Source organism: Pezoporus flaviventris, unplaced genomic scaffold (assembly GCF_033815535.1).
Source record: "Pezoporus flaviventris isolate CSIRO_AGI_PZ_B2104156 unplaced genomic scaffold, CSIRO_AGI_Pfla_v1 ptg000007l, whole genome shotgun sequence".
Lineage (NCBI taxonomy): Eukaryota > Metazoa > Chordata > Aves > Psittaciformes > Psittacidae > Pezoporus > Pezoporus flaviventris.
Genome location: NW_026892555.1, coordinates 85,706,280 through 85,721,447, shown reverse-complemented (window position 1 = coordinate 85,721,447; position 15,168 = coordinate 85,706,280). Strand labels below are relative to the sequence as shown.

Here is a 15,168-nt window from a genome sequence, read left to right as displayed (position 1 = left end):
AAAGCACTGAGAGCTTCTCAGGATTTCGGAAAAGAAGGCTAATAGTCTAAAGGGCAGCATATTAAGTGAAAAAGATTCTGTTAATAAAGCCTGTTATTGCAAACAACCTGTATTTTTTTTTTTCCTCTTTTGCTCAAACTTCTTAAAGTTTGGTATATAGCTTTGCTCATCCTTCTACACTTCTGTCCATATACCTCCTCTGTATTCTTTATCCACTCAAAATTAACATGCCACCAAAATTCATTTAAAGTAAATGCTTTAGAACATTCTTTATTTTGATATTTATTCTTTTTGTTAACAGAAAGACTGCTGAAAGTCATGGCACTGCTACTCACTTCAAAAGGTATACCATCACACCCTAAAATTACTACCATCAAACAGAAAAGTCAGGAGAGATTGTACTGTTTTCTACTATATTCCTAGGAATATATTAAAGCTTGTTAGAAAGTCCAAAGTCCACAAATAGTTGTTGCTGGAAAGACAAAACTCACTGTTCAGTACATTCTCCAGTTTTTGCGTCATGGATCCTTCTACTTTTTCCGTTCCATCCGCTTCCAGTTTCTGATGAATTGCTGGAATAAAGTGTCTAGTTAAAATGCAGACCTTTTTAATAGGTAGGAATACATTATATCAAAGTGACACTTCTAAACGTTTTTAAAATTAAAGTATTATTTTGTTTGTTAGACATAGAAAAATACAAGCATGCTTCATGGCAGCAGAGTCTAGTGAAGGACAGGGCTTAGAGCCAGACACTGCAGAATTTTAACCATTACTTTGACTTTACAGACTTCCTGTATCTTCCTGAACAAGACAGTAATGCTCAAGGAAAAAAAAAAACAACAAACAACAAACCAAACAACAAACAAACAAACAAGTCCCCAAACCCACCACCAACAAAAAAACCCAAACACACAAACATGGAAATAATCCCAATTAATTGTCTTGTAATACAAGTGTGAATTTAATATTTTGAAAATAAGTATAATTTAAGTACAAAATATTTTTGCTTTGTAAGACCAAATTTTTACAGTGATCTCAGCAAAAAATGAATCACCACTAATTTATGGGTAAAAAGTCACAGAGAATTTGGATAACTCCAAAAATTAAGTGTTAGAACACACCTCCACTAGTAGTTTTCCTATATAAAAACTCATTCTCAAACCAGACACATTAAGAGTATCGTATAGGAATATACTGCATTAAGCATTACACAGAAGCATTGTAATGCTTTTGCTCAAAACAGTATGAAAAAGAGGAGTTTACCCTTTTTTTTTTAATGATTCTATTTTTTTTTCCTGTCATAGAATACCAAAAGCCTCAAGTCTTGTTTCCACATGACAGTACTAACGGATGTGGAAATGAATAGTATTAGAATTAATTTGTTTGTTTTACAATAATTTCTTTTTCAGGGAGAGATTTACCACTGACTACACTATACCACTCTGGAAATATGAACAGTGAATGGAGTGTAGATACTCATTTCTTTTCTTCTTACTTCCCCTCTCTTACACAGCATTCATTCCCTCCTCGGCTCAGTGCGAGTGGCACAGACAGTTTCTTTTTTGTTTGGGATTCTTTTTTTTTTTTTTAAGGTAATACCCCTATATATCTGCATAAAGCATATATAAAGCAAATATTTAAAAATGTTACTTTCCTTTCAAATTTTAAATTTGTTATATTATGTAAAATCAGCTCTATAAAACAGCCATCAGCTCCTGTTGCTTTAACAGCAACCCCAGTCCCTCAACTGGATTCTTTTAAGATGATATAAAACTAAAAGATGAACTTCATGAGTGTACCTAATTTGCTCCAGGAGATACCTGGAATTCAATCCACTTAAGATAGTTTAAAATACCACCCCAAACTGCATATAATGTGCACATAGAGATGTCATCGCCAACTGGTTTCCTCTACAATACCCATGCTCTGTAGCGGCAAATTAAGAAAAAGCAAACAAGGATGAGACAGACCTCAGACATACTGTAGGCAGTGGCTATTCTGAAACACAATGGCCCTTGATAGTCTCCTGCCTCCTTCAAAGGATGAATTTTCATTGGGATGGGGGTGTGTGTGTATGTGTGGGGGTGTGTGAGTTTTTAAAAAAAAAAGAAAAAACAAATAAAATTCCACTATTCTCAAACATGTAAATTTGAGCCTTCAACCCCTTGATCCTACACGAAGAATTTCAGGAGGCTCTGCTTTCTTGAAAATGCAAGAGCATCATCTTATTTTTGTTACTGTAGTCACTAGTGAAGAAAAATATTTTAGGAAACCGTATTACTTAAGACAATCAACACTTGCATGAAATGAAATATATCTAAAAGATTCTTGAATATTTAAAGGAACAGAGGTCTATCTTAAGAGATGGCTTTTTAAATTTAAAATTTAAATGTCCACATCACATTTTAAATATGACATGGACACCACTTACCTGTAAGAATACCTCTACAATTATGTAACAAAACATTAAAGGTTCTGATCATATTACCCCATTTATATGCATCTTATATACAGGGGGAGCCAATTACTGTTGTGCAATTAATGTTACATACTGAAAGTCAAGCTCATCAGAACAGCAACCACAACATAAATAGATATTTTAAAACCAAATGCTGTAAGTACTACTGGAACTGCATCAAAGTGCAATGATTTTAATTTACATATTTTGAAATGATTCTGTGAAGCACATTTTTGAAAGATACTTTCTAAACTGATGTGGATAAAAGACCCCTAAGATATATATTGCTTCAGATGTTATTGTTATTCAGATGTTTTTAAAATTTAGTCTTTTGGAACTATTAATTGCATAACATTAATTGCTGACCAATTAACTATAATGTTACTTTTGAAGGGGACATACCTAAGAACTTTCAAAACCAAACTGCAACATCTAAATATTTAGCAATGCCCATATACTGGCAACGAAAAGTAAAACATGCTGAAGGCAGCTTATTTAAAAATTTTATCATGATGGTCATGGCTTTACTGTAAAAAGCATACAATAAACAAAGATGAGGAGGGGCTAGATTTAGATGCTTCAGCTAAGGCCAGAAAATTAATGGTGTTTTGTATCATCTTTGCAAATTTGAGTTTCCCAGCTAAATCAGAATACTTAAACATCTGCAGACTTCAGAGCTGCACTGAGATTCTAACAATAGTGAAGAGACTAAGTTTACAGCTCACAGTCTCTAAACTGTGACTAAATACTTCAGAATCAGTTCTACTTGATCAAAACATGCAAAGTTCAATCTGGCAAATAGACCTATGTACAGGCCTTGTAGCAAAATAAACCGTGATTAATTTGTTGTTGCTTGTGTTGAAAACAATTTTATTTAACCTAAGGAAGGATATTGTTTTTCACTTGGCAACCATAAATCTAACAAATTAAACTACACTTGCCAGGATCATGCAGTTTTTGACTTGCAAATTTCATTCTTTTATTTTTTATTTTTATATTTATATTTTTTATTTTTATTTACATTTTTAAAATATATTTCGTGATAGGCACCAAGAGCGGCATTTTCAAAACCTCCTCAGCCTAACTCAGCTCAAAGCAACACTGCTGCAAGTTTTCCACCATTTTCTGATTAAAAGATGCCTAGAAATGCACTATATATGAAAAATCTTATCGCAAACCCTTTTAGTCAGATGTAGAAAATAAGAGGAGGTGTGAGAGAGAAGACGAGTCAATACAAAAAAAAGGAAAAACTGACTCAGCAAAGTATTTCTGAAGATCTGATGTGCTAACTATAAAGAACTTGGCACCACAGCACAGTAATGGAGGGATGAAAAACACATGTTAAGATGTTGCCAGGATTCACAGCAGTGCATGAATAAAAATGCCTTTGGTTTCCTTTATCAAAAGATTAATGACTTTCTTTAATTTGAAAAAAATATAAGAAGGTTATTGATGAGAACAGGGCAGAAACTCTTCACAGGAGTGCATAGCTGCATATAATGAGCAAATTATATGTTATAATTTATAATTTATATATATTACATTGCAACAAAGCAATACATAAAGACAGCATGTCATGAATGAAGCTAGCAATATATTACACTATGAAAACCTTAAAAAAAAAGTGTATTATACATTAGTCAATACTGCTGGTTTTTTGTCTGTTTGTTTTGGTTGTTTCTTATTCCCCGAGTTTTCTTGATATGCTTATGATTTTTAGAGTATGGGAAATGCTATTCTCTTTTTACCAATACATTGCTAAGCCGCTTTACCTACAAAAGCTAATGGAAGAAATAAAACCAGCTTTTAAATGTTGCATGTATTTTAAAAATGGTATGGAAATCAAGATGGAATCATGTAACATGAAATTAAACTGGTTTTATAGCTTGTAGGTCAAGTCTGCCTCAAATTTAATCGACGGTAATTTAGTACACACTTAGAAAATAACTGCAGTTGATTACATTTGAAAACTTCAACTGCAAACCCAATCTTTCTTTTTGATGTTGTTTTTTTTTTGAGAGTGAACAAAAAAAAATTAACTTACCTGAAAAACACAAATTGATAAAACATGACAGTCACACAGCAGCTAACAGCTGCCATGACTGCATACACTTGGAGAAATACTGCTAGCAGTTACTTTCTGTCTCTAAAATAATTACCAATTTAACAGAAGCTATTCTATATGAATAGTCAGCATAAAATCAGATACTGGCTTGAGCACAGAACTTTCACTATGGACTAAGACAATTCCTGCTGTTTCACACTTTTTAAAATCAGACCATCTCTTGCTTGAGACAAAAAACACCCCCTACACAAAGCTATCCTGGAACATGTATAAAAGGAAAGTTTAAGCCTTTCATCAATCACAATCACAACTCGTGCTTTTTTAGAGTTACAGTAAGATAAAAATTGGTCTGCTACAGAAACCGATCATAGGCACTGCATGAAGAAGAAGCATCTGCATGAGACTAAACTACTCAAACTACCTATCACCACTTAACATACTTTACTGCCACTCCTTTGTCAGGCCATCTCTCTCTCAGCATACATTGCTCATTGCAATGTCTCCCTTGTTATCTAGTACTGCAAAATTAGAACACAAATTTTCAATAAGAGAACTTAAATCAGTATGCCTGTTCTTTCATTATACATACATAAGGAGGCCCATAAATGTAAGGGCAACATATGTAACAATGCTAGTGCAATTGCTTCTCATTCAGCTTTTGTCTATAAGGGTAGCACAAAGATAGCTCACGCCTTTAGACATGAGCATCCACTTGGAAAACTAAACAGTGAGCTTACAGCACATCAGCTATTGCTTCATGACTACTTGGGAGACATGATCTTGATTCTTGAACTGAAATAATCTAACTTGCATCTATTGTGGGACACATACATGCCTGTAAACTTTTACTCTGAAGTGACTGATAGTGTTAAACACAAGCATGACACATACAGCATCCTAGTTTTATCCTTGCCAGCTTGTTTCATTTACCCTGTTCTTTTAATATGATAATTCATAGAGGTTAAGAAAACTGCTCCCTGGAGTAGCAGGCTGCTCTTATCCTGTAAAGGCCCTTCTATCACTTGAAGTGGGATGAGGAAGTTAACATTAGTGGAGATGCACCACACGTAGCATTCAACACAGAACTATTCTACCCCATTTCAAGTCAGCTGCATAATATTTAGGTAGTAGTCATATGTCCAAACTTGATTTACTCAAATCCATATGTTTAATAAAAATTCATAGTATTGAGAAAATGTATGAGACCAAAGTAAAGCAAAACCATGAATTAGGTATGTTACAAAACAGGAACGTGACAACAGCAAAACCTGGTATAGAAGTCTGATGCTGTACCACCTAGCAAAACCAGTCATGGGTTAGCATTTCATTTGACAAACAAAGACAAAAGAGTGAACTGAGATTAAGAACTAGCTATGTAAAACCACTTCAAAATTAGTGAAAGTCATGAGTCTAGTTTGCAAAGAGAATCAGTAATGAAAAATTGGCTGTATGCGCTCTCTTTAGATTCAAAGATGACATAACTCTTCAAAAGCCAGAAGTGAAGGAGCACAGACAAGCATCAGCTTAAAATTCACAGCAATTAAATTAAAATTTGCTCAAATTCCCAGTCTGACTCAGAATTGAACATAGACCCAGTGGTTTCTTTGGTTTTAATTTCAGAGCAAATTAATTTAACAGACATAATGGCAACAGAATCCACTTATTCATACTGAATCAGATCCTGGATCCCTGACATGCTCATCCTAGAAAGGGCCTTAGGGGATGAAGTATAAAAATATCCTATAGGAAGAAGGAGGGAGGAAAGAAAACCCCACCCAAACAAAAAAAAACAAAGAAAAAACCCAAAACCCAGACACTGAGCAGATATAGGGTCATTTCAGCCAGGCAAAAATGATCTTATGTATTATGTAGGGTATAGACAAAAGGCCAACTGCAGTCCAAGTTTCCTATCATACCAGCATTCTCACAGGCCACACTTCTGAACAGGACTGGAAAGGGGAAAAAGGAGTAATACTGCAATAGTCAGCAGTGCTTTTTTTATACAGTTTTTTTTTTTTTTAAATCAAATAAAATGTGTTTGTAGTTGAAACTGCACAAGAGGAACTGTTGCTATGGCAAACCACAAAGTCAAACCTAAATCACAAATTTGTTCAACATACCCATGTTTCAAAGACACATCATCTTCTTTACTTGCCAATACAGATGTTACATTGGCATGTTTTGCATAATTGAGTGTCTGAAGTGGTCATTTCCCTATTTTTTTTTCCTTTCACTTAAATTTTCTGGTTTTTTTTCCCTTTACACTTAAAAGTAACTGTGCAACCAAATGCTCTTTGTAAAGAATGCTTCTGAAAAAGTATATATGAAGTAAATTAATTTACTCACTTCACAAAGACTTCTGTGCAGGACATGACTTGCTCATGACAATAAAACACAAGCATATAAACAGCAGTCCTTACAGGAGTTCTACTTTCTAGGTTGCAATTAGAATTATGGGAAATAAATCAGCTGAACTTCCCAACACTGACAAGTGGGTCAAGTTGAAGTGAGCCCAGCTGCCCTCATCTCAGTTTACAGGTCGCTTCAGCTGATGGAACAAACTTCCTGTTGTACCCTCTGCAGCAAAGTCACTGTCAAACTGTCAGCCAAGGTAATGGGCACAGAGACAGGAGGATCTGATAAGGCAATTCTCTTTTCCAAGATATTAAACCAAACAAAGAAAGGTTCTGTCCTATTTGACCTCTTAACTTTCTCAGTAAACAGTTTTTAAACTACAAGATACAGTAAACATCTCGGGACAGCTTTTTATGGTTTTCAATGCTTACTTGTGAAATTATTAATACTCATTGAAATGTCTAATACAGTTTCATAGTACAATTAAAATCAGACTGATCTTACTGATTCAAATTAATGAAAAAAGCTGCACTACAATCAGGAATTCAGGGTTTCCCAGACCAAGTTCATCTGTTTGAAACAAGCACTGTTAAATATGCTTGAGTTAGAAGATGTTAAAACAAACAGATGTGCCAGTAGATGAAAATATGAAGTACCTGGTAAAGTAAGTGTAATACCTCTTAAAGTGAGCCTCCTTCAAAAAATACCAATTTAGGGAAACCTAGGAGAAATAACTGTACACAGATAGCTCCACTCTACAACAAGACGAACCTGCAGTGTACAAAGCATAATCACCAGGGTTGGAAGTTGTGTCCTAGGATATCTGAAGGGAAAAATTGAGAGGTATCAACAAAAAAGCCAATCAACAAAAATGTGTCTTCAGAAGATCCATTAGAGCTCAGAAATCTTCCCAAAACAAGCGAGTTAAAAAAAAAAAATCCAAAAGAAAACAAAGCACCTCAGGAAATTTCAATCACCCTGGAAGACAGGCTAGATATGCTCGATAATGACTTTCCCTTGAGTCACTTTTCATCTGTGACAGTTGTATGCTCAGCATCAAATAATGAAAGTCTGCAGAACCAAGGCTATGTCTGTCCCTCATCTTTCAGCTTTCAAATATAAACTGTTCCTACTGTAGCTTTGTTTAAATGCATATAAATCCTAGTCGCATCTTTTTGAAGGAGAAAATAAGACATGTAAATTCACCCTTACATGTGTAAGGGCAGAAAAGTGGTATATTACCAAAGATACCCTTTTTGTTTTGCTAGTATTGGAAGCCTCTCCACATCTAACTTAACAGTTGATTGTGCCCATCACAGGGTTCAAGTCTTTCAAAAATTATGTAACTTTTCCAGCTACACTCCCTCAAAAGTAATCTGAGAAAGAAGGGCAAATTAGCAGTTCTGCATTACAAAGCTGAGATTCATATGCAGGGAGTTGGGGGGTTTGGACTGAAAAGAAGCAAAACACTTCTGCAAGTGCATTTAATAGGCAATTAAAACAGACAAACGCACATTCAAATGCTACAGAAGGCAGCTGTGACTGCAAGCATCCTCGTTAAGAAATTGGATTTAGAATTTAAAAACTAAATATTGTATTGATAAGCCCTCTGCAGTTCAGTGTTACAGCTCTGCATCTGTAAGATACTAAGACTTCAAGTCTCTCATTTTCTTATCAACAGCATCAAGGCCATTCTGTCTTATTATTACTTTAATTGACTGTTTATAACAGCACAAGCTACAACCCTGTATCCTTTTGAGCTCTTAAGGGGGATCACTGGGTGGAAAACAAAACCAAGCTATTTTAGTTACAGGTGAAAAGTAGCACCAAGAACCACAACTCATGCAAAGTTTTGAGTTAATTTATCTAAAGGACTGCAATGAGAAACTCTAACTGTAGGTAAAAATAACATTGATACAGATAAGACATGCAAAACAATATTACAGCTATGATTTTTTGTTTTATTAAGAACATAGTAGTTAGTGAACTAAATGAGTTTGCTTTCCCTATCATTAATTACTGTTTTTTTTTTTACATTCCTGTTTGCTCTCCAACCTCTTCATTTATCATGAAATCAATCTCCGAAGGCAAGAAGCCTTCACTTTAATAGATATGAGAAAAGTCACTTGGTTGTGCTCAGTCCTTCTAAAACCTCACAACATTTATGGTTCGCATTAGCTTTCTGTACATCCCACTAAGTTTTTACTGGTCCAAAAAATAATCTTGCAAGATAACACATGTCTGCCAGCACTACTTTTTATCCACAGCAGTAACTGTTTGGAAATAGAACTTAATCTTTTAAATTATTTGATAGTCTATATACAAAGCAGATTTAGTTGTGAAAAAATAAGTCACATATCAGTATTTGTTCAGGATTATTTAGGATTTTTAACTATTTAAGAAAAAAAAAAAAATCAGGATTTTGACATTTTCAAGATATTTAAGATTCACCAAGTAATAGCCTATTATTTTTCCTTGTACTTCATAAAAACTCCGCTTAAAAAAAAAATCTCCCCTTTTCCCTGATACATGTAAGTGTCTGTCAGACAGTAACTAAGAGGCCTGCAAGTTTGTCAAGAAAATAAATAAATAAATAAATCAGTACATCTCCAAAGCAGTGTTCCTAAAGCCAACTGAAGTTCTAGCTTGGCTGAAGCTATGACTAGATACAGGTTTTCTTACCCCATGGTACCCATAACACAGGATCAATTATCAGGAGTGATAACCCTGCAATGTACAGTAACTATGAAGAACAGCACAGTGGTAAATATTAAACCTATACAGGATGGCCCAGCAGTGTCACTCTTATCCAGCACAGTCCTTAACCAGACAGCGCTATGGCAGCCCACAATGAGTTGTTACCACAGAGACAAGTTTTATGCTTTAAGCCTGTGCATGTATATATAAATATATATACACACAAAAATGGCACAGACAACTAAGCTAATCTCACTTGTATGTGGAATTTTCCCTATGGCAAGCAGAATATAAAGGCCATCTGACTTCTCAAGTCAGAGTGTACTGAACATTTATATAAATATTAGTCTGACTATGGGATAAAAATCAAGTTTTTATGTTGCTACAGATTTTAAGCCATCATATTATCTCCAGTTCAACATTTCCTCTCTTCTCTGGTTCTGTGGTCTAAGCAGTTTCATCAAATGCCTCCAATTAATATAGATGGCATTTGGTGCCATCTTTTGCAAATATACCACAACAATCAGCTTGTGACCAACACGACAAAGATTTTTGGCTCAGACACTTTTAGAAGAGATTATGAAGAAAACCAATATTTTTAATATTAAAATTCAACCATGCATACAGATAGTGTCTTTTCTATTATACTGTATTTAGTAAGTGCAAAACATCTTTACCTGACAGAGCATCCTGCGCTTCAAAAAATGTGCTGAGACCTCCTTTCACGTAAGCTAGACTTCCTTCATTTTTCTTATTGGCTTGCTTCTTCAAATTCACAACAGCCATTTTGAGCTGATCAAAACTGAAAACAAACAAGAAGACCCCTGTGACATTTGAACAACGAATAAAGTCAGCTAATGAATAAACAGAACAAACTACTTGGAAAATAAAATCAGCTACTTTTGCAACAACTATTAAGGACTGAATAATTGCTAACAAGTGTGATTCTTAATAATGACAGTTTACTCAATCTAAAGAGTTTCTGTGTTTTAGTTTTTAATCCTAAATGGAGGACTCCTATCACTTGTGCTGGAATAGATTTCTTTACGATATGTTTTGCTTTACTTCCTGTTTCCATCTACTGGACAGAAATCACATTACTCAATAGCTGGATTGGTCTACTTGGGCACCCAAGTAGTACTTACCAGAAGCATTTTCAAACTAACAAAAAAGCTATGCAGCTCTCTTTTTAAGTACTGTTGCATGTTATTTGATGATCTAATAGTATGTTTAAATAGTTTATATTTGCCAGGACATTGCCGGGGGTGGGGGGGGTAGAGAAAAAAAAACCTCCCATGTTATTTCGATTGCTTAAAAAGAATTTCCTTCAAGGAAAAAATAGACATAAGCTACCCAAATCAACAATGCACCATACATATAGCATTCCCAATACCTGAGGTTACACAGAGGACAAGAACTAAACCATTGCTGCGTGTGTCCAGGACAACAGCACAAATGATTTGGGGCAGATAATTATACAATTCCAGAATATTTCTAAGACTACACATTTTTTAAAATCAAAACAAAAAAACAGGCTTACTTCTTTATTTAAAATGCTACTTATAATTATATTCAAAACATTACTGGATTCACCCTACTCTTTGAGCCATTCTTCCTGTTGAGTTTTACATAGCTTTTGCAACTTTAACAATAAGATTTATATTTTATAAATCAATATAAACCAAATTAATACACACACAAAAAAACCAAAAACACAACCCAGCTTTCATTTAAAGCCAAGAATTAATACTTCTAATTCCACTGGGATACATGGGCCAAGAGGATCATGACTTGCGACTGTTGACATACACCAACATGCATCAGCGGGTTTACTGACACTATTATATTAGAGGTATAACCATTACATATGCTGTTGTTCATATTCCATGAACAACTGGTAATTCTGGTTAAATAACTTTTTTTTTTCCCCTCAATTCTTTCCTGGGTACCTTTCTCAGAGGGCCTCTTCCCATCCATCACAGATCACTAAGCACATGAGCTATCCCACTTTATTCTGATGATATGCTTAGCTAATCCCACATTGCTTGTCTCCCAGGCCGCATGTGAGTGTGTAAAGGCACTTGTGGTTAGACCCTTCCAATTGGTTTCGTAATTCCCAACAGCACTGTCAGTGCCATCACTGAACATGGAGAACTCTGTCCCTCGCTTAACTGCAAGCTGTTATGACCACTCCCTGCTATTCCTAATTTGAAGTCCTTGTCAACAAAGGGCAAATCTTTGGTGACAAGTGCAAAATGCAATGACGCTCCCACCCCACTTTTTCAAATGAATCCCATTTCTCATTAGCAGTCTGTGTTCTTTAGTAATGGATCGATGGCTACAGAAGTAAAACATGCTGCCTTTGAAACCAGTGGTACAGCCATCTGTAAGCCTACAGAACCTTAATCCTACAGGATGCATTCACTACCTGAAGCCTTACCCTTCACCTGTAAATCAAAGGTGCTCTTCACTTTTGTCCCCAGGGCTTTGCTATCACTCTTGATCTGTTCTACATCTCTCTTGGCAGCACCACTGGTGCCCACATGAATGAGCAACAAGATGGCAACAGTCCAAGGGCCTCAGGTAAAGGAAATTTCCTAAAAACAGCTACATCAAGCTGTTTTTTCTCACTTTACTGTCCATCAGCTTTTTTTAAAAACCTGATGACTCCCTAAATTATCAAATTGTCATAGTTCATTTTGAATCACTCCTCTTAGTTCCTGGATTTCAAAAGATACATATATATTGAGTAATAAGATTCTCTTGCTGCTGTTCTGGCTCTTCAATCTACTACCACTCTGAGACAAAATGGAAGTATTTCCCAAGTAGATTAATGGTTATTTCCGGAGATCCTAAAACCGAACACCACAACCACTCCACAACAATCCAGCCAAACAACAAAACATCAAAAGCCAACAAAAAAACCCACAAGGCACCAACCCACAGCTGTTTCTACCACAGATAACAACAAAAAAAAAAAATCAAATAAATTTGCAAAGTGGTATTTCCCTTCAAAATGCTCATCAGAATACCCAGCTGAAGACAACAAGAAAGGCTCATCATCTCTACTAAAAATGGCTTCTAGTATTATTCAAACATATGCAGATAAAAGAACTCAGTTATACATGCAAAAATATATTCACATAATACATTCATGTAAGTACATATTATGAACTAGATTTAAAAATTAAAATGTTAATGGTCAATATTTTTAAGAGATTTACAGCAAAGATATTACTTGTCAAATTTCTTTTACTATAGCATTTCCCACAAGTGTTAATTAAAAGCTAACTACTACTATTAACAGTTTTGCTCTGAGTTGTCCGTTCAGTGCCCTTATCCTCAGCCTCTAGTCATCACTTAACGTGACTAGAGTTTTCACTTAAGCCCACACTGCCCAACTTCTTGATTCATAAAAGGCTTTAGCCTGAAGATAACTTCCATATGTCATGGGCCTGGGGATGGAAAAAAAGAGGCCAGAATTTAGGTCTGAGTAAAAATTAAGTTTTCCTTGCAACCACACTGAGCAAACTGGTTGATTACTAGCCAAGCAGAAACACCACAGGTAGCATAGAACAGGTTTATTACTTTAAGTGTCAACCCCCAATGAAACAGCTAATTTATAATAAAATAGTATCAAGTAACTTGCATTTAAAACAATAATTTATGACAGCAACAAACCTTGTTGTTGAATGATTCTCAATCAGGTACCAGGCAGCAGAAAAGTTTTCACTAGTAAAATCAGCACTCATCCCAGGAAACAGTGCCTCTAAATCTTTTTGAGGAAATCTGCCTCTGAAAAATGAATATTTATTTATTCAGTGAGACATTCCTGTGAACAGCTTACAATTAAAAAGTGTCACATAAAAAAAAAACAAAAACAAACAAACAAAAAACAGAAAACCAAATCATGTCTGAACAAGATGTAAACAAATTTTTGTCCCACCACGAAATTAAATCTGGTATTACAGGCACATGTAGTGTGACTGGGAAAGGAAAGATTAAAATCTAATCTGAGTAAAATTGATTTTTACCATTTTGATTTCACTATTACACTTATGACAGAAATGTTCTCAGTACAAAATGCTTCTAAAGAAAGAACTACTGCCTTCAAAAAATTAGACTAGACAGACTTACCATGATACTACTACTACTGAAATGCAGGACCACGTTACAATGCTGAATGTACTCAAAATTAATTCTACCATTTAAAGAGGAAAATCAGTACACCAAGTCAAGTAAATAAGAGAGAATATTCTCTAGAAGCCATGAACCAGTGTTTATTTAAAACAACAGGACATCACCAGTTTGACAGCTTATAAGTGATCTTACACCATCAACTTTTATTGGTTCACATGCACAAGAAGTTCCATGGAAACATGAAGGAAGATACTTGGAGTATTCTTTCATTATATATAAACACTGAAAGAAATCCCGAGTTAAAATAATCCCCTTGCAAAACAATACAGTGATCTATGTTCATAGTACACAAAACATAAAAGCATGTTGTGAGATACAGTATGTTTTGTTTGTTTTTACTCAGTCTTACAATGCATGAAGATAGCATGCAAGCCAATTTCTTGTGAAAGCAGATTCTCTACAACAGCTATCATTGAAACTACAAGTAACTTCTAGGATACTTTTACAGAAAATGTATTCCATTTATTTTAGGTCAGTGTAATACAAATACTTAAAGTACTTTTTCATGAAAACATGACTATCTTCATCATTCAGTCCAGGCACTCACTGAATTATACCATACATCCCCAGGTGCACTCATCACCCTTCTTTATCACCAGCTGCATCCCATCTCCAGAAAATAATGATGGTAAACAAGTTTACTGTTGGTCAGCCTGAATTGCTCAGGCAGTTGGACAAGATGATCATGCAGATATCTTCCAAATGAAACATTTTAGCCTGTTCTAAAAATGTACTACGTCGCTTTTGGATTACAACATCAAACCCAAAAGTCAGTAACATCCCTCTCTGACGCTTGTAAGTTAGGTGAACTCCGCTATAAAAAGTACACTGTCTGCAAAAGCAAACCTGCCATACTTTGCATTTGAATTCAAACTTGGATGGGAGTAGCAATCCAGTGTTCCATCCTATTGGAATTACTTTTAATACACATGAAAAGCCATCTAAATGGACATAAAACCAATGATTTGTTAGGTTTTTTTAAGTTGTTTTTTTTTTTCCTGTAATCTAAACATGTTTCAAACCCGTTAAAACTGTTTTTATTACAAAAAGCAAACAGCAGATTAAGTGAAGTAAATCTAGAGGCAGATGCATTAAAAAGTACAATTATAAAGAAACAAGAGCTGTTTTCTCTAAGTTGCTATTCATAGCCAAATGGCCATTAGCACAAGCAGGTACAAAGGACCTACATAATTAATGACATGACACAGGAATCCTTCATCAGTAGCACCTGATTAAAGCAGGCGCATGAAACAATACTTTTTATAACAGGGGAAAAAAAATAATAATTAAATGAGATGCAAGAAAAAAAAGCGATGACAGGTATGAAAAGGATAGGAAAAACTGCAAGAAGCAAAAGTAGCAGCTAAAAAATGAGGGTCCCAACATTTCTGTT

General features: G+C 35.0%; 1 protein-coding gene across 2 annotated transcripts in view; it reads right to left on the bottom strand.

The window, feature by feature from the left end:
- EXOC2 (exocyst complex component 2) overlaps positions 1–15,168 on the bottom strand; it is a 124,307-nt gene that overhangs the window by 80,639 nt on the left and 28,500 nt on the right. For both annotated transcript variants that reach the window (XM_061449344.1, XM_061449343.1), the window contains 3 exons: positions 13,257–13,370; positions 10,253–10,377; positions 492–572 (listed from right to left, as the gene is read on the bottom strand). In XM_061449344.1, the coding sequence (XP_061305328.1) occupies positions 492–572; positions 10,253–10,377; positions 13,257–13,370 (320 nt within the window). The remainder of the gene's footprint in view (positions 1–491; positions 573–10,252; positions 10,378–13,256; positions 13,371–15,168) is intronic.